General features: G+C 50.2%; 1 protein-coding gene across 1 annotated transcript in view; it reads left to right on the top strand.

The window, feature by feature from the left end:
* Positions 1 to 1,419: 1,419 nt before the first annotated feature.
* CHAT (choline O-acetyltransferase) overlaps positions 1,420 to 23,422 on the top strand; it is a 46,322-nt gene continuing 24,319 nt past the window's right edge. Inside the window, exons 1-6 of the mRNA XM_058542651.1 lie at positions 1,420 to 1,485; positions 4,539 to 4,730; positions 5,447 to 5,565; positions 7,015 to 7,068; positions 10,384 to 10,564; positions 12,484 to 12,661. Of these exons, the coding sequence (XP_058398634.1) occupies positions 1,420 to 1,485; positions 4,539 to 4,730; positions 5,447 to 5,565; positions 7,015 to 7,068; positions 10,384 to 10,564; positions 12,484 to 12,661 (790 nt within the window). The remainder of the gene's footprint in view (positions 1,486 to 4,538; positions 4,731 to 5,446; positions 5,566 to 7,014; positions 7,069 to 10,383; positions 10,565 to 12,483; positions 12,662 to 23,422) is intronic.

A 23,422-nucleotide genomic window follows, 5' to 3' on the forward strand; every position in this document is an offset into this window, starting at 1 on the left:
CAGGCTTACGAGGTGGTTGGGACTGGATACTATGTACAGTAGTAGATGGGGCAATGAACTGGCTTCCCTGCCCTGGCAGAACAGTAAGGCAGGACACAGAGCCTCTACAGCTCGTTGTTTTGCACTCCGAGTTCCCTGACTAAACAGCACACTGGCTTTGCTGTGCAAACTTCCAGCTCTGCCAGCCTACCTCCCGGCTTGAGTGCTGCTGACTGCACAGCTTCCAGTTGTCACCAGCCCTTCTGGTCAGATAAGGCCGAAAGACACTTTCAACAGCAGGTTGAAAAGTCGCAAGTCCATTGCCTGGGTGGGAGGAGGAGGGGCCACTCCAGGCTACTCCCAATTTTCTAAACAGGTTCTCCAATTGGGAGAGGCTGGGAACTACCCTCAGACTTGGCTACAAATTAATCCCCCTGCCTGTGAATAGCATGGGAAGACTCCATGCCCAGTACTGGCTTTGCTCTGGGGGAATCAGCTCTGCCTGCTCACCTCTTGGCATAAGAGCCACTGGGCCACACTGCTTCCAGGAGTTGTCACCATCCCTTCTAGTCAGATGGGGCCAGAAGACACTCTCCATAGTGGTTGGGGCTGTGATTCAGCTCCTTGACTGGGCGTAGGCAAACCAGGCTCTAAGGCCAGCAAAACTTGTTGTGTGAGGATCCAAATCAGGCAGGTCTGTAGCCCGCCAAGTTGCCTGGTCAGAGTGCACCTCTGACTTGGTTCTGCAGATGAGCAAAGCTGCTGCTTGGGATTACTACTTGGGCACTGCAGGTATACACTCAGTCTGCCAAGATCCGTGTGCTGATTATTGCAAGCCACTCTCCCCTTCTCCATCACAGTCAGATTCCAAGTGGTTGAGCCCTGCAAATTCCTATGCAATCTCTGTGGAGTGAGATCAGAGTAGGGGCTCCCACAGAGTGACCCACAATGCTGGGGGAGGGCTGGTTGTCCCCCCCCGGGCTCTTGGGAAAGAGAGATTTTAATCTGCAAAGCACATATCTATTGGATCCCAAGCAGTAACAAAGCCAGAGCTCTGCCAACAGTCCCTCCTGGATCTGGAGTGGGCAAGCCCAGCCCTGCTCCCTCTCCTGCTGCCCTGGGCCAGTCAGTTGGGTCTAGATGACAGCAGTCTTGTGGAGCAGGTTCCAGCTGGAGGCTCACTTCTGGCCCCACCCTCTCCTGTCTGGGGGGTCAGAAAGGACACTGTGGCCGGAGAGCTGGTCTGGAGGTCAGGAGATTGGGGCCAGGCCTACATGAGGCCCGTGTACACTGCTGTCTAGCCCTGGCCTCCTTACAGGGTAGGGTCAGACTGTGGAGGTGAAGGGTCCATGGCGGGTCTGTGTGGCTGTGGTATTGATGCCTCCCTGCTTCTTGGCCCCCAGGTTTGCACCTCTGCTTCCCCAACCAGGAGTCGCCAAGATGCCCATCCGGGAAAAAGCCCCACAGAAGATGGCAGCAAGAACTCCCAGCAGTGAGGAAGAGACTGTGAGTGATTTTTAGAGCCTTCTCTCCTATCCCCTGCTCTCCCCTCTTACATGCCTTTGCTTCCAGAACAGTCCTGAGTGGGACTGGCCCCCAGCACTTGCCTGGCCCTGGCCCTACACTCTCCTGGGCATGAGGCCCAAGCTGCAGTCCCTGCTCTGAGCCTGCTGAAGAGTGCAGGAGGGTCTGGAGGGGCTGGGAGTGGCTTCAGGGGGTGCTGAGGGAATGAGACAGCCACATTTCCTAACCGGAAAGGCCAGGGAGAGCCCTTGACTGGACCAGGTACTCCTTTCTCTCCCGGGGCTTCCCGCCACCCAGTGTTCCACTTCCAACGGCTTTGAGCCCAGTGGAGTGGCCTCAGGGTGAGGCTGAATTCCCTACTCTAAGCCTTGTCACGCCCCAGCCCCAGCTGCTGTCGCTAGTTCAGCCCTGGAGCCTTAGGCACCGTCTTCCCCACTGGCTTGAGACAGTGCTGCCTCTCCTCGGGCTAGCATCCTCCTTCCACAACCAGACTCACCTTCCAGAGTGATAGAGCAACGCATCTGATCTCCAGGTTGTCTCACAGGTTTGTTCCTCTGCCACACTTGTCTTCTTGGCACCTCCTTACCCTCCACCCCACTGAGGGCTTCATTTGAAACCCTGATCAGAACTTTCTGGCTTCTCTCCATGAAGTTGCTTACCACATTGTCCCAACCTCTGCAGCTAACAAACACCTCTGTCGTTGCCTCTTGTCTGTGGCACATCCTTCCCTTTGGGCTGTGGCTGCCCTCAGAGAAGCCCTGTCTCTCCATCGTCCCTGAGTCCAGCCCAGGGCCTGGCTCACAAGAACTACCCAGGAAACGTGTATTGACCTGAGATCCCAGGGTCCAAAGACCCTCATTAGTACAAATCCCTGCCTCTGGCCCCAGGTGTGGGCCAGAATCCCATGAGAGTCTGGGAGGAGCCCAAGGGGCTGAGACATCTCAGCAGAGATTTCCTGTCTCATTTCTTTTACCCATCACCGATTCCCATGAGCCAGGCTGCGTCCCAGGGCACTGCCAGAGCCCCAAAGAAGGGTGGCTTGTTTCTAGCAGGCCAGACCACCAGCTGGGCTGGGCTTTCTGTAGGTGCTTTCTCGCTCACCCACCACACAGACCCCCAGACCCCAAGAGAAGGAAGAGGGAACCAGAGTGGTGCGGTGGGAGGCCTGGACCTGGCTCTCTGGGAGTGGGCTGAGCAACCTGGCATGCTGCCCAGACCCAGCCCTGAGTATTTCCCAGGGCAGGAGCAGCCCCTAGTTGGCACTGGCATCCTCCTTCCTCGCCCTGGGGCAGTGACCTCTAAAGACAGGCTCAGGCAGGCTGAGGACTACCATTCATTCATCAGTGCACACACACATAGTCCCGGTCTGCCCATGGCTGCCGCGTGGGGGGGCTCCAGACTGTGCAGCAGCAGCAGCAGAGCAGAGGCAAGCTTTCTTTTCCTCTACTTTATATGGGACGCCACCGCAGCATGGCTTGACAAGCGCTGCGTCGGTGCGCGCCCGGGATCCGAACCAGCGAACCCCGGGATACTGAAGCACAGCGCGCGCACTTAACGGCTCCGCCACCAGCCTGGCCCCAGAGGCAAGCTTTCAAAAGGCCCCCTTACTCTGCAGCCCACCCGGGGTGGAAATTCACTGCCCGCCCCACCCAATAGAGGGGAACCCCCTGAAAGAAGGCAGCCGACTATCTGCCAACTTTGTACAATTGAAGCAATACTATGAAAAGTCCCGGTTTCCAGGTTTCCAGCTGAGTGAGGAGGAAGGAAAGGGAGGGGACGCAACAGGGAGCAGGAGGGGAAGGGAGGGATCGACTGAGGAGAAAGGAGCAGAGCAGACGTTGAATGAAGACTGATTTCAGGTCCCAGCTCTGCTGCCAAATTGCTGAGTCACCTTGGACTAGTCTCTCCACTCTCTGAGTCTCAGTTTCCCCATCTGTAAATGGGACAAAAATCCCCGCCCAGGCTAAGCCATAACATTGTTGAACACACACGTGAGATCCCCGGGTGAACAGAGCTGGTAAAGTGGGCAGCACGGAGCCCAGGCAGGAGGTCAGCCGAGGGGCGCTCCACTCAGGCTCTCTCCACCCTGTGGGGGCCCCCAGAGATTATGGATTTCCTCTTAGGAATCACTCTGGAGGGATAAGGACAGTAACCTCATAACACTTTGTGATGTACCTATTTGGGGCCAGTTGGTTCTCTCATTTAATTCTCTCTGTGCCCTTCTCAGGGAGGAGTTGTGATTTATGTCCGGTGGGTGAGGATGCTGAGGCTCAGAGAGATTAAGAGAGGAAGATCTTCCGCTGTACTCCCCTTGTTCGTCCCATATCCATGGGGAGCAAAATGCTCCTCCCTGAGTTTCATAGCTGGGAGGGACTTACTAAGGAGCCCAGGGTATGAGTCACCTTCCCAGGACACATCTTGCAGAATTCTGGTCATTAGGGCAAGCAACGAACTATGCTTCCCTCCATCTTTCATCTGTCCGAATCTTTCCATTAGAGTCACATGCTTTGGGTCCAGAGATCAATTGGATTCTGGGGCCCCAGCTGGGAACAATTCCTAAATGAAGAGTGACCAGCAGCCAATATCAATACCAGGACTATTTCATCTTAAACCCATTCTTTATGGTTTATAAGCACTTTCACGTCCATGATCTCTTTGATCCTATGAGAGGTAGAGGTTATTGCCCCCATTTTACAGAAACTAAGGCACAGAGGTAGGGATGATTTGCTTAAGATCACACAGCTGGTCAGCAGCAGGGTCAGGGCATGAACCCAGGTGTGCCTGGTGCCAACATCAAGGTCTTTTCCTTTGCACTTTGTCCCCTCCTGGGGGCAGAGCCGGGGTGTGGGAGAAAGCAAACAGGAGCTTCCCAAGTCTCACAATTCTGCTGAGCTGAGCCCTGGAAAGAGACGTGTCCCAGAATGGGGAGCAAGGATAGAGGCGGACAGAGACAGACATTGGGGGTCAACTTGGGGACAGGCAGGGACCACACTTAAAGACAGGCAGAGCAAGTGTCTGTGAACCTTCTCTTCTAGGGGCTGCCCAAACTTCCAGTGCCCCCACTGCAGCAGACCCTGGCCACCTACCTGCGCTGCATGCAGCACTTGGTGCCTGAGGAGCAGTTCAAGAGGAGCCAGGCCATCGTGCAGCGGTTCGGGGCCCCTGGTGGCCTTGGCGAGTCCCTGCAGCAGAAGCTCCTGGAACGGCAGGAGAAGACAGCCAATTGGGTAAGAGTTGCTGGGAGGGGGCGGACTGGGGGGCAGACAAGGGACCCACGGGGTAGGGGCACAAGTAGGCATGGAGGCAGAGGGATTTGGATGAGGGGCAGATAGGTGACAAAGATGGAGTAGATGGGAGGACAGGGATGGGGGAGAGGCAGAGGGACAGCAAGGGGCAAAGGTAAGAGACAGACAAGAGGTGGGATGGGAGATAGGGATGAGGACAGAGAGGGGACAGACGGAGATAGAGATGGGGTGATGGGGAGAGACAGGGGTACAGGGATGGAGACAGACGAGAGACAGGGATGGAGGACAGAGAGGGACAAGGATGAGGGACAGATGGGAGACAAGGGTAGGGGCAACAGAGGATACAGATGAGGTCAGGGAAGCAGAGAAGGGTGAAAGGCAGGAACGGGACACTCCTGAGGATGGGCAGGGGACTTGGACGAAGCACTCAACAACCTGGATGGGAAACCGGGATGAAGGGAAGGAGAGAGCATGGGGCAATGACGGAGGGCAGGCATGGCAGGCTGGGGAGCACACGGGCCCAAGCACATAACTGGGGCTCAGTGATTGTTCTTGGAATGAATAAACGAAAAGGTGCATGATCCAGTCTCTCGGGGCTGCCAGGATGGGACTGGTGGGCTCCACAGACAAGGTGCCCTTGTTTGGAGGGGTGTGTGGCCGCTGAGGGTAACGGTGCCTCTTCCTCACCCTCTCGGCAGGTGTCTGAGTACTGGCTGAGCGACATGTATCTCAATAACCGCCTGGCCCTGCCTGTCAACTCCAGCCCAGCAGTGATCTTTGCCCGGCAGCACTTCCAAGACACCAACGACCAGCTGAGGTGAGGCCACCATGCTCCCGGGCTCGCAGCTTGGGAGTCTGCCTGGTGGAGGGGTCCTGGCCACAGCCCCAGGAAGGAAAGGCCGAAGCTCATGCCTTGGCTGAGCTTTCTGAGGCCAAATGGCCCTGAGACAGCAACTGTGCAGGCCGTGGGGTCAGGAAGGAGGTTAGGCAAGGCTGCTGTGAGTAACAGACACAAGGTCTTCCTCAGAAGGTATTTCTTTGGGGTGGGGTGGGCACTAATGGGGCTCATGGGTCCCCCAGTGTCCCCACAGCAGTCTTGACCTGGCTGAGGCCCTGGGAGGAGGTGTGGACCCTCTGACCCCGCTGGGACTTGAGGCTGGGACTGCCTCTGCGGCCCTCCAGCTGCCAGCTCTCAGAGGCTCTGAGGGGGTGGAGATGGTTCCTTCCCATCAGCTGCTGCCGCCAGAGCCTCTGCCATCTGCTGCAATTTCAGAGCTCACTGAGCTGCTGGAGCGGCCTCTGCGCCCACTGGTGACGGTGGAGGGGCCATCCACGCAGGGGAGGGGCGGGATGGGAGGATCTCCCTGCGGGAGTCTCTCAGAGCCAAATCCGGTCTCAGGACCTGCATGTGGCACAGCATGGGGACAGTTCAGAGGGAGGAACAACAAGAGGCAGAGCCCACTTCGGCCTATGGGCAGGGCTCAGCTATGCTAGGAAGACCCAGCCCCCTCCTCCCTCACCAAGAGAAGCCCAACCAACCTGCTGGCCGAGGGCAGCCTTCCCCCTTCCCCTGCAGCCTGGGCTTCCCTTGGGCAGAAAGAAGTGTGCGGATAGATGAACGACTTATGAAAACAGTTCTCAAAATTGCATCCAAGGAGGCATTTTCCTCCTGATACAATTAAGCCAGAGCTCATCATCCACGGACAGTTAAGATGACACAGTCCGTGGCACAATTCTCTGGTGTCTTTTCCCCCCCAGGACCTGCTTTCCTTTTCATTAGCACTAAGGGGACCAAATGATTGACTTTTCCCAGGAGACTGGATTTCCCAGAATCCCGGGGTCCTGGCCCAGTCCCGTCCCAGCACAGGCCTTTCCTAGGAAGACCCCCACCCCTGCTGGCTCTGCTGCCTCTCCTGGCTTCCTCTCCCTCATCTTCCTCCTCATTCACCTTCCAGGTTCCTCTCCTCCCCCCAGTTCTCTCCACAGGATGGTTTTTAATCCAAGGCTCGGGAAAGACTGGCAGCATCGGGGGCGGGCAACAGGAATCCCACCTGGTTAGGGTGCACCCCCGGAGCCTGGCATCTGGTGGGTGGTCGCTGAGTCTGGGAGAAACAGAGAGAGGGAGGGGGAGGGGAGGAGGGAGTTGGAGAGAGAGGGAGGAGGGAAGAAGGACAGAAGGAGGGAGGAGGGAGAGGAAGGTTGGAGAGAGGGAGGGAGCCCGGGCCCTGGAGGAGAGGCTAAGGCCTCGTCTCTCATCTCTCGGCAGGTTTGCAGCCAACCTCATCTCTGGAGTGCTGGACTACAAGGCCCTGCTGGACAGGTAGGCCTGGGCCCAGCCTGGGCAGGGAAGTGCCCTGATCTGGCACAGCCTGCTGATTCATCTGTCTCCCTGCCACACTACACAAGGAGCTCCCAGAGGGCAGGGATCCTGTCTTTTCCCAGCTCCTGTCACAAAGCAAGTAACATCCCCCCCACCACACCCCCAGCATCAGAGCGACCTTTACCCCAGCTGGCCCAACCATCACTGGTTCCTTTTTCTGGGGTAAGCACTGTTCTTCCTTGATCTCTTCAAAATGCCCCCCTCCCTCCACACCTCACATGTGCACACGCACCACGAATTCATGTGTCACGAATCTGGAGAACACACCAGAAGGTGGGGAAGGAAGAGTTGTTGGAATGAGGTGAGGCTGAATTCAGCCTTGCTACCTGCTACCAGAGGGAATGGTCTCCCCACTCTGAGCCTGTTTTCTCAGCCCCGCCCCACTCCAGAACTCAGTAAGCTGACCCAGTGGACAGAGGGTGTCCCAACAGATGGAGAGAGTGCATAGGCACCATGGGTAATCACTGGCGTTAGGAGGAAGGTCTCTCCTCTGGCCCAGGAGCAGCAGGGAGAGTGAGAGGATCTGCAGGACCCAGGGTCTCCAGAGGCGGATAATATAAGGGCATCAGATGCTGGAATAAGAGAGTGGCCCAAAGCAATGTTTGTCGCACAGAAGAGGAAGCTGAGGCTCAGAGACGTTAAGTGGCTTATCTGTGGTCACACAGCCAGGAGGTGGCAGAGTGAGGAAGGCACAAGGGGCGAACTTGACTCTCTTTTCAACTTTATCCAACTCCATCTTACCCAGCCTTGGAGCAGAGGCTCAGACCTGCAGCCCCTTCAGGGTAGGGCTGCTCCCTCTGGAGAGCGGCTTGGGGCTCAGGCCCTGGGGTCAGCAGACCTGAGTCTGAATTCTGACACCCACAACGCAGGATGTGTTGACCCTGGGTGAGAGGAATCACTCCTAGCTGTAGTCTCCTCTCTGTCAAATGAAAATAATAATAGTAGCACCTCGACTGTCCTATGAGATGAGGCCTGTGAAGCTCTCATCCCCAAGCTAGGAGCACAGCAGGGTCTCCACACATTTCTGAACCAAACACTCCTGGACTTCCCTCTGCTCACTCCCCTCTGTACCGTTACCTGGGTTACCTGGCGGGGTCACCCGACCTTCCACGACTGTCCTCCCTCCTCCTGTGTGTTTCTTTGGCCGTCTCTCTTCCTCACTGGGAGTGTGCTGCCATCTCCCAGAACTCCCTCCTCCTGCTGCCAGCTCCGATGGTGGGTCACCCAGTCTCTGATTTCAAAGATCCTTATCCCTTACCATGCCCCAGCAGGACAGGAGAGGAGGAAGGGCCAGGGCCCTGGCCACTGGGGCTGGTGACCTTGTACCCCACCATCGCTGACGGTGTAGACTGTAGACTCTCACATGTGTGCATGCGTGTGAGTGCACACTCACTTGGATACACATGCATATACACCCCACGTGAGGGTTCCCACGTCTTATGATTGCAAACGTTGTAAGGCTGGAACATTTGCCCGAGTGCCTGTTTTGGACCCTTAATTCACTCATTCATTCATTTGCTCACTTTGCAGTGTATTGATGCTGGGAAGATGAAGAGAAATAAGGCCCCATCCCTATTTCAAAAGTTCTCAAACCATTTGGCAAGACAGACACATAAACAGCACAAAACACAGCTTCGTCCGTTCCCCTGAGCACCACACTTGGTTATGCGACCCCCAGACATCCCCCTGGGCGTCTCTCAGTCATTGCAAACTGAGTCATCCCCAGAGGACCTTGGGTCCCCTCCCCACCCCCAGCTTGCCCCTCACCTTGCTTGCCATCTCAGTAAATGCCAACACACCCCTGGTTCGTAAATCCAGGACCCTAGAAGTGACCTGTGCTTTCTTTCTCCCTCGCCTCCTCATCTAATCCATGCTCAGGTATGTCACTCTCCCTCCAGAACCAGTCCCTATGCCTCCTTTCTGGCTCTTTCCCCGCCCCCCCCATTGGCCCCTATCACCTGCTCTTCAACCCAAAGGCTCCCTCCCTGTTCCCCCAAGGACTTTCACTGCACCAAGAATAAAATGACACTGCTTTACTGTCTCATCTGCCTTCTCTTTACTCAGCTTCAGCCCCACTGGCTTCCCTTCTGCCTTGGACAGGTGTTCCTTAAACAACCTGGGGTGAAGGACCAATATATTTTTTAATTCAGTAAAACGTTTGTAAAACTCTACAAACATGAATTAGTAGAAAAATGGCAAAATATGAGACCACTTGTTTTATTATTAGATTCAACAGACATAAACATCCTCTATCAAATCACTACAAAAGTTTCTGAAAGCTCCCTCTGATTCCCGCGCTCACCCTGTCGTGGGCTGGTCGTCACAGTTCAGTCCCACACCCGCCCTTTGAGCAGCAGGGCCCTGGACACCCCACTCGACCCACCTGGCCTCGCTCCACCCAGGCCAGCTCTTCTCATGGCTGCCTCTTACCTTCAGGGCTCAGCTTACACGTCTGTCCTTAGTGACCCTGCCCCTGGCCACTCCTCCTCCCCTGCCCATCACTGTCTCATCGCCCTGCTCACTACGTGAAGCCCTCCCAGTTTACAAGTTTGCTGCTTGTTGTCCGTGCCCCACCTACGCATCCCAGGACCTGCCCCACTGGATCAGGAAACTCCTGTCTCTTTTGCTACTATATCCTCAGATCTCACAATGGTGCCTGGCATAGACGAGGGCTCAGTAACATGTGCTGGCTGAAAGGGTGGAGGGAAGAAGGAGAGAGAGAAAGAGAAAGAGAGAGGGAGAGAGAAGAAGGAGGAGGAGGAAGAGGAAGGGGGAGAGGGAGGGAGGAAGGCAGGAAGGATACAAGGCGTGCTGAGACCACAGGAGAAAGAGAACTTTCTGCCTTGAACTCAGAGGAGGCTTGTAGAAGAGGTGATGAAGGAGTAGGCTCTTGAAGGAGTGGAAGGAGTTTTCTAAACAAATTAGTTGAGCGCAGGGGTGAAGGCGTGCCAAGCAGAGATCAGCACAAGCAAAGGCACAGAGGGCTGCAATGGCAAGCTCTGCACATGCAGTGCGGGAGGCAGGGGTGAGGGAGGCCAACGGCTGGGGAACACCCGAGGGTCTCCATGGGCTGTGGAAAGGGGGCACTCCTCTACTCTAAAAAGTGGCAAACCGAGCTCTTTGGCTGCCATCCTAATGCAGTTCCGGGGTTTGCACCCTGCCTTGTCTAATCAAGCTACGGTAGAGCCAGTCCTGCCCCCCGGCCTCCCTCCGCCCTCTCACTGCCTGCCTCCCCTGCGTGCTCTCCCCTTCCAGCCACTCCATCCCCACCGACTGTGCCAAGGGCCAGCTGTCAGGGCAGCCCCTCTGTATGAAGCAATACTACGGGCTCTTCTCCTCCTACCGGCTCCCCGGCCACACCCAGGACACGCTGGTGGCCCGGAAGAGCAGTGTCCTGCCCGAGCCTGAGCACATCATCGTGGCCTGCTGCAACCAGGTAAGGGGCCCCTTGCTGCAGCAGCCTCTTGGGCTCGGAGAGGGGTGCACGTGCACTCAGCCCCTCGGGGAGAAACATGGTGAGTGGGGCAGAGTGGCCCCAAAGTGGGGTCTCCTGACTCCCAGTCAGTCCCATTTCTCTTCACTGGTTGGCTCTTAAGAATGAGGAGAGTCATCAATTGAAAATGCCTTTGCTGGGCTCCCATTTCAGCGCTGATCAGCCAGGTTAGGATGAAAGAACTGCCTGGATGGACCGAAGGTCATTAATGAGACCCAGCATGGCCTCAGCTCCTCCACGTGCAGTCACCCAGGCCATGGCCTTCCTGGAGACCACACACAGACAGACAGACAGCTTTACGCACTGACTGTTGGGACCTCTGTGTCCAGGCCATGGGCTCGGCACCGGCACGCATTCGTCCTGTCTGATCCTATAGTGACCCTGCAGAGGGGGCCTTAGGATCTCCATTTGTCAGATGAGGAATGAGACTTAGACAAGTTAAGTGGCTCGTCCAAGGGGGGGGAAGGACACCTAGGTCTGGCCAATGCCACAAGTGCACACTCCATCCCCTGTAGCTCAGGTCTTCAGACTGGGTGCCAGGGAGCCAACAAGAGCCCATGGGGGCCCAGGGGACAGGCTGTGCATGAGGGCTCCTGACCCTTCACCAGCGCCCACTAGACTATGTATTCTATATATGGAGGCTCCACATATATATTTCACCTGACAAAAACTATTTTGTTTTGATTTTTGCTAAAGCCCAAGTTTGACGCCCACCTCAGGTTCTCCCCTGGTATTTGTTCCACAATGATTTCTTCTTGGGTCAGCTCGCATTTTCAGTCTAAGTTGAGAGCTCCGTGAAAGTCTGCCACAGGAAGGTGGCTGTTCCCAGGTTTGAAGCCCACCTGACACCCTGGCTGGCCACAAAATGAGGACCTTCCTCCATCTTCATTCAAGAGTCAAACCTAGCATTTCCCAGCCCCCACACACTACAGTATCCCTCCCTTCCAGAAACGTTCTCAGGGATCCTGCTCTGGACCAGGCCATGTGGACTCTGCTGAGGGCATGGGTCCAGTTGCTGATGTCAACCAGCTGAAAAGGGATCTTGACCTGGGCCTAGGAATAAGACCCTTTAGAAAGCCCGAGATCCTAGCTTCGAAGCTACTGAATGACAGCTCACAGGCCTTACACACAAAGCACATGTGGGTACACATGTATGTGCACACATATGCATAGAGCTTTTTGTGTGTTGTTTTTCCATTTTAATCCTCCTCTGCATATTATTTGCTGACTTCTTTTTTTCTCCACTCACCAGTGTGTTTGAGATCTATCCCTATAGCTGTATTGAGAGCTAGCTCATTCCTTTAACTGCTAGGTAGACATACACTGGACAAGTATACTAACATTTCACTTAGCCGTTCCACTCCTGCAAACATTCAGGCTCCCTCTCCCATTTTGCTATTGCAAACAAGGCTGACGTGCACATTCCTTTATATCTCTTTCAGGGCACAAGGATATATATTGCTCTAAGCCTTAGGCTAAAGTGTGTATTTATAAGAGCAATTGCTGAATCATAGGGTATGCACCTTTTTAGTTTTGATAGACACTGCCTTCCAACAGCAGTTGTACCAATTTATACTCAGTTCCCCACAAACACAGTGTTTTATGTGAACTAGGAACCACAGGATCAAGTTTTCTTTTAGCTAAGTTTAATCGGGCCTTCTTTGATTTGGAGCAGCCTGGAGTCCAGCACAGTCAATAGCATTGGGTTGGTTGCCAAATTGCGACTGTTCAGAACCATCACATACCTTGGGAACCTTGGGCCCGAGCATCTCCAGTCCATGCTCACGTGTGAACGCTCAGTGAAGGCCTGACGCCTTGGGCCGGCTGCCATGAGTGACATGTTTGACCTGTTTCCCCCACAGTTCTTTGTCTTGGATGTTGTCATTAATTTCCGCCGTCTCAGTGAGGGGGATCTGTTCACTCAGTTGAGAAAAATAGCCAAAATGGCTTCCAACGAGGATGAACGCTTGCCTCCAATCGGCCTGCTGACGTCAGACGGGAGGAGCGAGTGGGCTGAGGCCAGGACGGTCCTCGTGAAAGGTTAGCAGCAGTGCCCAGTGCGTCTCCACACTCATCTCATCCTCATGCCCATTGGCTTTCCTTCCTCCAGGGTCAGGCACCGTGCCTCATCCGCATTTGCCATAGCACTGGGAGCGCAGGCCTCCCTCCAACTCAGGACCCACTCATGGCAAGTCCTGCTGTCAGCCCAGGCGCCTTGATGCTGAAGGCACCTTTTGTACCCTCGTATTTCCTCTGACAATATTCCAGCTTTCTGGGTGAGGCTGACCAGCACTGGAATACCGGGATGTCCGGGAATATTGAGGGAGGAAAGGTTTCGAGCTGGAGGAAGGCTGGCCACAGTTAAGCAGTTGTTTACTGGTGGGCAGGGCTGGTACTCATTTTAGGGGTCTGAGTCACAGGGAGAGCTGTCAGATGGGGACTTAGGATGGAGCTCCCCTCTGGGAGGGTGGTTGGCTGCCTCCTTCTTGTGGTTTCTTGGAACTAGAACTTTTCATCTTCAAGCTGACCTTATCCTTCTGGCTGGTTACTGCTCTTATGCAAGTTTCCAAGCATTTCCATAAGAAAGCACATAATAACCTTACATTTTTTAAATCATTCTTCTGGAAACTACTTTTCAAATCCAAGGCCAGCCCTAGTCCCAAGAACTAGATGAAATGCCTTCGTTTCTTGCCTACATTAGAGATTCTGGGATGAGAGGCAAGACTTTTGTGAGCCTGCCTCCATCTGCCCCTGGGGCTTTCATCCCGCCAGGTGTCCATTAGACACCCTAAGTGTCTGTAAGCTGAGGACTTGGGCTAGGCTTGGGGAGTGTAAGCGACAGGGAAGATGAAGCCCCTGCTCTGAGCAGCCCACTCAATAGAAATCGGGAGAGAGGGCACCGGGAGGAGAATCAAAGGCACAGTGATGCAGTGTCTGCCCATGTGAGGCAATAGAGACTGCAGGCGCCAAATAAATGCTCCAGGGCTTCAGAGAGAGGAGGGAGCCCTTTCAGTTGGGAGATTTTGAAAGGCTTCATTGGAAGAGGTGGGAATGGAGCAAAGCCCTGTGACGTGAGTGAGAGGGCAGGAGGGAAGGACAGCATCCAGGCGGGCGGACTGACTGCGGGCAGAGCCAACCACCCAGCAGGGACCTGTCTGCCCTACCCGGTACCACAAGGAGAGCAGCCTGGCCACCGAAGACGGCCATACTGGATGTACTGGGAGAATAAGAAGGTGGTGGGGCCTGGCTCCCCGGCAACAGGCCCTTGCATTTTCTGATCCCTTTCCCTAGAAAGTTCTTCCCCCAGGGCTAGCTGGCTCCTTGCACCCTCCAGAGCTCAGCTCAGCACAGGCTCTCTCTCCTTGAGCACCGCACTCCCCCACACCAACACTCACACGCTCTGTCACCTTGACCTGTTTTCTCGTCTCAATTGCCTTTCTCCCTCTCTGAAGTCAGCTTTCCTTTGTTTGATTCATGCTGATTATCTGCCTCTGTCCCCCATTCTATAAGGTCCAGGAGAACGGGGGCCTTATCTGTATGGTTTAACCTCTGGATCTGCTCTGTCAAACACAGTAGGTGCCCAATGATATTTGTTAAATAAAAGAATGAAGGGTTACTAATGCTACTGAGCCCCACACTTATTTCCCATTTACCAATTAATCATTCTTTCATTCAATTATTGGGCACCTGCAGAATGCTCTGTCCTAAATCGGGGGCTGCAGGAGACACAGGGAGGAGTGAGAGCTGACCCTGTTCTCACAGACCTAACTGCGAAGTTGGGGAATTAATAACTTATCATTTGAAAGTGAGTTCATTCCCTTAGGAGACTATGGTGTAATCAAATCCCACTCTTCTCCCCTCCAGGGACAGAAACAGGCATCAAAATAATCACTCTGTTTCCAGTACAGTTTGCACTTTATTAGCAGGCCAGGCCCAAGCCATGTCCCTGCAGGACTGACCAGGATTGCCTTGAGGTCTAAGTGCTTGGGCTGCGCTAATCAGAATTAATTTGTTAATGGCACTTGATCTGGCTTTCTGAATGAAAGTGCTGTTTCTAAGAGAAGCGCGACAGAAAGGAGAGGGCACGTATGCCTTCCCCTCGGAAATCCTATTAATCCGGTTAGCACTGACTGTGTCATCTGCACAGCAGGAAAGCAATCCTTCACAAAGCCCTCATCCCTGGAACAGCCCTTTCTCATGGAAGGGAAACCATTTAGAAAACTATGTCAGAGTAGAAGTGAAAGATTATGGCAACTGGAGCTAGAGTTGGGAGTGGAGATGGAAAGACATGGGTGGGGTCTAGATATATTTCAAAGTTGACATGATAGGAAGGAAAAGAGAAGTGAGAAAGGTTCCTAGGTTTTTGATCTGAGCAACTGAGTAGAGGGTGGCACCATTCACTGAGATGGGAGCTAGGTTGGGGAAGTGGCTACAGAATGGAGAAGGCCTTTCCAAGTACATTAGATGTGAGATGCCTTGAGTCATCTAAATGGAGACATCAAGTTAGATCAATGTGTCTGGAGCTCAAGGGAGAGGTCAGTACAGAGATATAAATTTGAGAGCCATCAGCACGTAAGTGATATTTAAAGTCATGGACCTGGCTGAGATCATCTCAAAAGAGAAGAACGAGGCCTCGGAGGTCAGATGAAGAACGATGCAAAAGGGATTGAGAAAGAACAGTCCATGAAGTCAAGAGAACACAAGAAGATGAGTCACAAATATCCAAGAGGGACGGAGGGAGCGGCCAACCACACAGAAAGCTGCTGAGAGCTCAAGGAAGAGCAGGACAGAAATGAGACTCTGGGCTTGGCCACCTTAAGTCATCAATGACCTTCACAAAGGTCAGACTGGAGTAGTAGGAAGAATGAATGGTTGTATGCTGATGGAGATGATCCAGCAGCAGGAAGAAGTTGTGGATGAGACGGTCAATGAGTAGAATCAGTAAGTGTGGATGACTCTTTTCAGACATTTTGGTGTTAAAAGGAGCAGAAAAAGGGGGGAGTTGCTGGAAGAGGATGGGGGTCAAGAGAATTTTTTTTAGTAGGAGAAGCAAATACACGGTTGTATGTAGACAAGTGCATGGTAGTAATCCAGGACGAGAAGTTGTCAGTGAGGAGAGAGGAGATAAATAGAGGGGTGGAATTCTTGCAAAGGCAAAAGGAGATGAAACCTAGAGAGTAAGAGGACTTTGGTCGGTGCAGGGAAAAGAGAAACCTGGGCCTGTGGAGTTGTGAGGAGATCGGTGGAGCACAGCGACAAAGGGGATGGATGATGGTGATGGGGGGATAAAAGTCTACCAGCTGCGGCTCCAAAGGGAAAGAGGAGAGGAGGAGTCATTTAGAAGTGAGAACATGGAGAAGGGAACCACCTACCTGACCTGGCCCTGAGGTATGTGCATGTGAAGGAAAATAACAGTCCCCTGTGAGGGGACACAGGGAAGTGCGCCCCTCAGGGGATACCAGCCTCCAGCTGAGGCAAGAGGGGAACACTTTCAGAAGAGGGTAACGATGCAGGGGGTCTGGCTGTCACTCGTCAGGCATCATGAAGGATCCAGGAAGGAGAAAAAGAGGGGGATGAGGGCTGAGTCCATGCAGGGGATACTGGAGCAGTGAGGTGTGGGAGTGCCAGCGAGAGGCCCAGGGACGGTGGCCATCATTGCAAACAGTTAACCTCCCAAATCCTTAACCTCTGAGAAGCTCCTTTCTCCTGGTTCCAGGTGTGGCTGCCAGGCTGTGGTTGTGAGGGCTGGGCTGGGGGTCTTTCTGACCCACAGCAGTATCACAATTAACACGGTGGAATGGGTTGAGCTTTCCGGGGCATCTCACCTGAAGCCCCAAGGTCTCCACCTCCCCTCCTGGGATCTGGGCAGAGAACCAATGCCTGTGGACACTGGGCCCAGGCAGGTGCTGCCCAGCAATAGGCCTCAGCCAGGCTGAGCTTCTCTTGTCCTGGTGGAGGTCTGGACAGAGGCGCCTGAGCTCAGACAAAATTTGCCCCTGAATTCTCATAGGGTCACCTGAGGCCCAGGGGGGCAACTGATTTCATCAACCCTCTCTCCTTCGAGAGATGGTCCCTGATCTTCCACCCTGCCCCTCAACCAGGGCGGCTTCCTCTGTGAGCTCCCAGGCTCCCCAGCCAGACCCTCTGCTGCGACATTGAAAGGATGGAACTCACGGACATCCAGTAACCACCAGTGTGGCATAGCCCATGAGCAACGGAGCCAGCTGTCTGCCGAAAAGCCCATGCCCCACTCTGTGCCCTGTGTCTCCACACCCCACAGCCCCTCACACGCACTCCTCACACAGAGCTCACTGAGAACGTGGTACAGGATGAGTGTGGGTATTGTCATCTCTATCAGCAGCCTGATCATCCACAGCCAATGCTGAGTGCCCTCCTGGGGGAACAAGGGCTACAAGACCCTGCAGGACCGTCACTGCCCCGCCTCCCCCGAGGCCTGCAGTCAAGCAGAATTGTTAGGACAAGAGTGCACAGGCTAAAACCAAAGGAGTGTCTCCAACAGGAGTCCTGAGGGAATTTGGGGGCCTCACCCCTCTGCCTGTCATAGCCCAGGAAGCCTTCCTGTGCCAAGTGGGACTTGAGGCTAAACCCAGGTGGATTAAGGTCAGTGTGACTGGGGCTGGTTGGTGACATCAGGACCATCTAGAGAGCTCCTTAAAAAATACAGATTCCTGGCTCCCAGTGATTTTCCAGCAGGACAGGAGTGAGGCCAAGGAACCTGTATTTGTAAAGCACCCTCACATGCAGCCCAGATTGGGACCCACTCATTCAGATATTAGTGGCTACTGTGCATAGAGGTCCCCCTTGATGCTGGGCCCTGGCCTGGGCACTTTCTGTGCCTTGTTGCTTTAAGTCTTCATTGTAGTGTATACGTGTAGATATATCTGTATGTGTACGTGTCTGTGTAATGTGAGGTGGTGATGTAATCCCCACAGAACAGAGGAGGCTGTGTCTCCCACAGGTTGAGGTAGCCCCCACCCTTGTTGATGGCCGCTGGTGGACCTGGGGCTGACCAGGGGGCTTCTGTCCCCCAAGTCTGAGATCTGCAGGGCCCAGGAGGCAGGGGTGAGATTCGGGGCCTCAGGAGGGGCATGCGCATCCTCTCGGGACCTCCCTCTCCACCAAGCCATGAAGCTGTGGCCTTCCTGAACCCAGGAGGAACTAACACCGTTATCCTGGTCTGGAAATTTAATTAGACATTCAGCCCTGAGTCTGGAAGACTACAGCGCTTGTCAATTTGTAAGAAAAGGATAGCCAGCTCAGAGAGCCGCACCCCCCAGCCTGCTGGCTTTCCTGGGTACTGCCGTGGAGATCCCGCAAACAGACTTCAGAGGCAGATGCCTCCGTTTACACAGTCCTGTAAATATTTATCCCCAGCAACCAATTAGAGCTGAGCCACTGCTTTCAAGGAGGGAACTGACAGAAGGCGGCTGCATCTGCAGAAGGCCTCGGTCATGGTTTATAAGAACCACTCGGGATGGGGCATTTTGCTATTTAAATATTGTCATCCAGAGATAGGCAAGTCTGCTGATTTTAAAACCAATTACACATTAGCAAGAACAGCCTCTCTGATTTAATTGGCCTAGAAATACCTCCTGGGCTCTCGAGGCAGAATGCTATTTTCTTGGGGGGGTGGGAGTGGGTACTGGGGCCAGTGCCTCCCTCCCACAGTGGAAGCACAAAGGCTTCTGTGGACCAGAGCATCCAGACAGGGAGAGGCACGTGGTCCGGGGCAAGAGGCCTGGGCTTGACCTGCCACTCTCTGCTGTCCCCTGGAGCCTGGCTTCTTGGGCTGGAATATGGAGATGGCAGCCCCACCCTGTGGATGGAACTGAGGGGCTGTGGAGGGGCTGCAAAGCATGTAGTCTGGTGCCTGGGCGCGCAGAGGGTGTTCACTAAATGATAATTCTTATTAGAATTGGGGAAACACTCTGGGGACACTTTGCCGAAGGCCCACAACCTCTCTGGAAAAATCTGGTGAACTGAACATGGGCACCTGTTGAGAGGGCACTGTCCATGCAGTCAGTGACAGTGGCCTGTGACCTCAGGCAGAATGGCCTGTAGTCCTTGTGTGGAACTCTAACCCTTTATTAACTCTGGGGTGCTCTTTTGCTTCCCCTAGGCTTCCACAGACCACACACTCTGCGCACACCCCAGACACCTCTCCTCTTCCATTTCTCCCTGGTTGCTGTCCCTCTGGCCCTCACTTTCCATTTCACAGCAGCACAATGATATATGGGTACAAGGCCGCTGGGAGGTGTTTTTGTGTCCTCTGCCCCCCTCCACTCACCACCCCTCCCCTAATTCTGGAAGTATGATAGCTCTCTAAATCTGCCTTTGTGGGAAGGGTGGTTACAACCCAGAGGAAAGAGCAATTCTTGGTTCTTGAGTTCTTTTTTTCTTTTAATTAAATTAAATATATTTTGGGATAACTGTAGATGCACATGCGCTTGTAAGAAATAATCTCACCTGTACCCTTTTCTCCCAATGCCAGCATCTTGCAAAGCTATAGTACAATATCACAATCCAGATATTAACATTGATACAGTCAAGATACAGACATTCCCATCCCCACAAGGGTTGCTGGTGGTGCCCTTTTTAGCCACACCCACCTCCCTCCCAGTCCCATCCCTCTTTAACCCCTGGTAACCACTAATTTTTTCTTCATTTCTATGTTATTGTTTCAAGAACATCATATAAATGGAATCATATAGTATGCAACCTTCTGAGATTGGCTTTTTTTGACTCAAGATAATTCTCTGGAGATTCATCCAAGTTGTTGCGTGTGTCAATAGTTCATTAATTTTTATGTAGTCCACGATATGGATGTATCACAATGAATGATGTACTCATTCGCCCACTGAAGGACATTTAATTTGTTTCTACTTTTTGGCTATTACAAATAAAGCTACTATGAATATATATGTATAGGTTTTTGTGTGATCATAAGTTTTCATTTCAGGAAAAATGCTCAGGAATGATATTGCTAGGTGATATGAAATCCACGTTTCATTTTTTAGGAAACCACTAAAATGTTTTCCAGAATGATTGTACCATTGTGCACTCTCATCAGCAATGTATGAGTGATTCAGTTTCTCTGCATCCTCACCAGCATTTGGTGTTGTCATGATTTTTTATTTTAGCTACTCTGATAGATGTGTAGTGATAGCTTACTGTAGTTTTCATTTACATTTCTCTAACGACTAATGATTTTGAATATCTTTTTATGTGCTAATTTGCCATCTAAATATCTCCTTTGGCGAAACATCATTTCCTGTCTTTTGTTCATTTTCTAACTGGATTGTTTGGTTTTTGGCTTTTTTTTTTTTTACTGTGAGTTCTAGGAGTTGTTTGTATATTCTTTACTAACCCGTTATTGGATATGTGGTTTTATATTTTCTCCCAGTCTGTAGTTTGTGTTTTCATTTTCTTAATAGGGTGTTTCACTGACTAAATGTTTTTAGTTTTGATGAAGTCCAATTTAACAATTTTTCCTTTTATAAATCATGCATTTGGCATCAAGTCTAAGAATTCTTCGCCTAGCCCTAGATCCCAAAGATTTTCTCATTTATTTTTTCTAAAAGTTTTATAATACGTATTACGTTGTACATTTAAGTTGATCCATTTTGAATTAATTTTTATAAGGTGTGAGATTTATATTTGAGTTGTGGTCTTTTTGTTTTTTTGTGTGTTTTTTGGCCTGTGGGTGCCCAGTTGCTCCAGCAACATTTGTTGACAAGGCTGTTCTTCTATTGAATTACTTTTGTACCTTTCTCAAAATCAGTTGGGGGTATTAATGTGGCTCTATTTTTGGGTTTTCTATTCTCTTCCATTGTTCATCTCTCTGCTGATACTACACAATTCTTGGTTACGTAGCTGTATAATAAGTCTTGAAATTGGGTTTACTGATTCCTCCAACTTTATTCTTTGTTGAAATTGTTTTAGCTCTTCTAGTTCCTTTGCCTTTTCATACAGATTTTAGAATAATCTTGTCTATATCTACAAAAACTCATGCTGGGATTTTGATGGGAGCTGTGTTAAACCTGTATATCAATTTGGGGAGAAATGACATCTTTACTATGTTGAGTCTTCTTGTGCAGGGGCACAGTGTATCTCGCCATTTACTTAGATCTTCTTTGATTTCTTTCATTAGTGTTTTGTAGTTTCAGCATACAAGTCTTGTGCATTTTTATTAGATTTACACTGTAGTATTTCATTTGTTTTGCATGATTGTAAATGGTATTGTATTTTTAATTTTGGTGTTTATGTGTTTGTATACATTTCTGGTATATAGAAACTACAATAGATTTTTGTATGTTTATCTTGTATCCTATGAACTTACTGAACTCATTTATTAGTTCTAGGAGGTTTGGATTTTTTTTTTTCTTTTGTAGATTCCTTAGAATTTTCTACATAAACAATCATGTCATGTGAAAATAGGGACAGTTTTTTTTTCTTTCTGATCTTTATCCCTTTAATTCCCTTTTCTTGCCTTATTGCACTGGCCAGGACTTCTGGTACTATGTTGAATAGCAGTGGTAAGAGTGGGTATCCTTTCTTGTTCCCAATCTTAGAGGAAAACCATGCAGTCTTTTAACTTTATGATATTAGCTATAGGCTTTTTTTGTAGATTTTCTTTATGAAGTTGAGGAAGTTCCCCTCTATTCCTAGTTTTTTGAGATTTTATCATTAATAGATGTTGAATTTTGTCAAATACTTTTGCTGCATCAATTGCTATAATCATGTGGTTTTCCTGTAGTCTGTTAATATGGTGGATTACTTTGATTGACTTTCAAATATTGAACCAGCCTTGCATCCCTGGAGTAAGTCCCACTTAGTCATGGTGTCTAATTCTTTTTATATGTTGCTTAATTCTATTTGCTTATATATTGTTCTATATTTTTGTATCTATATTCCTGAGGGTTATTGGTCTGTAGTTGGTTGCTTTTTCTGTTTTCATTTTGTTTTGTTTTTTGTACTGTCTTTGTCTTGTTTTGGTGTCAGGGTAATACTGGGTTCATAAAATGAATTGGGAAGTGTTCCCTCCTTTTATATTATCTGGAAGCAATTGTGTAGATTGGCATTATTTCTTCCTTAAGTGTTTGGTAGAATTCCCCAGTGAAACCATCTGGGCCTGGAGATTTCTTTTTCAGGAATTTTAAGCTTACAAATTCAATTTCCCTAACAGTTACTAGGGCTATCCAAATTATCTATCTATCTCATACTTGGTGTATTGTGATAGTTTATACCTTTCAAGGGATTGGTCCATTTTATCTCAGTTGTCAAATTTATGCCTGTAGATTTGTTCATAGTATTTCCTTATTATCCTTTTGATGTCTGCAGGGTCTATAGTGATTGCCCTATTTCCCCTTGATATTGTGTCTTTTCTTCCTTTTGTTTTTGTTTGTTAGCCTTGCTAGAGATTTGATTGATAATTTAAAGACACCAGCTTTCTTTTCATTGATTTTCTTTTTTTTCTGTTTTCAATTTCATTGATTTCTGCTCTTTGTTATTTCCTTCCTCCTGATTGTTTTGGGTTTATTTTGCTCTTCTTTTTCTAGATTCTTGAAGTGAGAGCTTATATTATTCATTTGAGACTTTTCCTTTTTCTAATGTCAGCATTTGTGCTATACATTTCCCTCTCAATGATGCTTTCACTGTGTCTCACAAATTTTGATAGGGTGTATTTATATTTTCATTCATTTCAATGGTTTTTTAAAATTTCCCTTAAGACTTCCTCTTTGACCCATGGATTATTTGGAAGAGTGTCATTTAGTTATCAAATATTTGGAACTTTTTCTCTTATTTATTTTTACTTTGATTCCAGTGGTCAGAGAACACATTTTATATGATTTCAATTCTTTTCAATTTGTTGGGGATTTTTTATGGCCTAGGATGTGATGGTCAGTCTTGGCATATATGTTCCATGGGCACCTGAAAAGGGTGTATATTCTGCTGTTGTTGGGTGGAGTGTTCTATAAATGGCAGTCCTGTTGACTGATGGTGTTGTTGAGTTCTGCTGTACCCCTGCTGGCTTTCTGTCTAGTTGTCGTATCAGTTACCGAGAAAGGGATGTTGAAGTCTCCAAATACAATTGTGGATTTGTCTATTTCTCCCTTCAGTTCTGTGAGTTTTTGCTTCACATATTTTGTGGTATGTTTGATACATACACATTTAGGATTGCTGTATATTTTGGTAGGTTCACCTTTTTGTTTTATGTAATGTCCTTCAATGTCTCTGGTCATTTTCTGTGCTCTGAAGTTTACTTAATCTGATATTAATATAGCCACTCTTGCTTTCTTTGGATTAATGTTTGCTTGATGTATCTTTTTCTTTTCCTTTACTGTCAACCAACCTATATCATTATATTTGATGTGAGTTTGTTGTAGATAGCATATGGCTGGGACATGATTTTTAATTTACACTGTCAGTGTAATTACTGATATGCTGGGGTTTAACTCTGTCATTTGATTTTTTGTTTTCTCTGTTTTTCAGTTCTTGCTTTGTTTTTCCTGCTTTCCTGTGGGTTACTTGAACATTTTTTAGAACTTTGTTTTGATTTATCTGTAGTGTTTTCAGTGTATCCATTTGTATAGCTTTTTCTAGTAGTTTCTATAGGCGTTATCTTATATACACATAATTTATCACAATCTATTGGTGTTGAAATTTTGCCACTTCTAGTGAAGTGTAGAAAGCTTACCACCCTTTAAATCCCTTTACTCTCCTCCATTTATGATATAATCATCTTAAATATTTCCTCTAACATAAATTTAGAACCACATT

This window comes from Diceros bicornis, chromosome 6, assembly GCF_020826845.1.
Source record: "Diceros bicornis minor isolate mBicDic1 chromosome 6, mDicBic1.mat.cur, whole genome shotgun sequence".
NCBI lineage: Eukaryota > Metazoa > Chordata > Mammalia > Perissodactyla > Rhinocerotidae > Diceros > Diceros bicornis.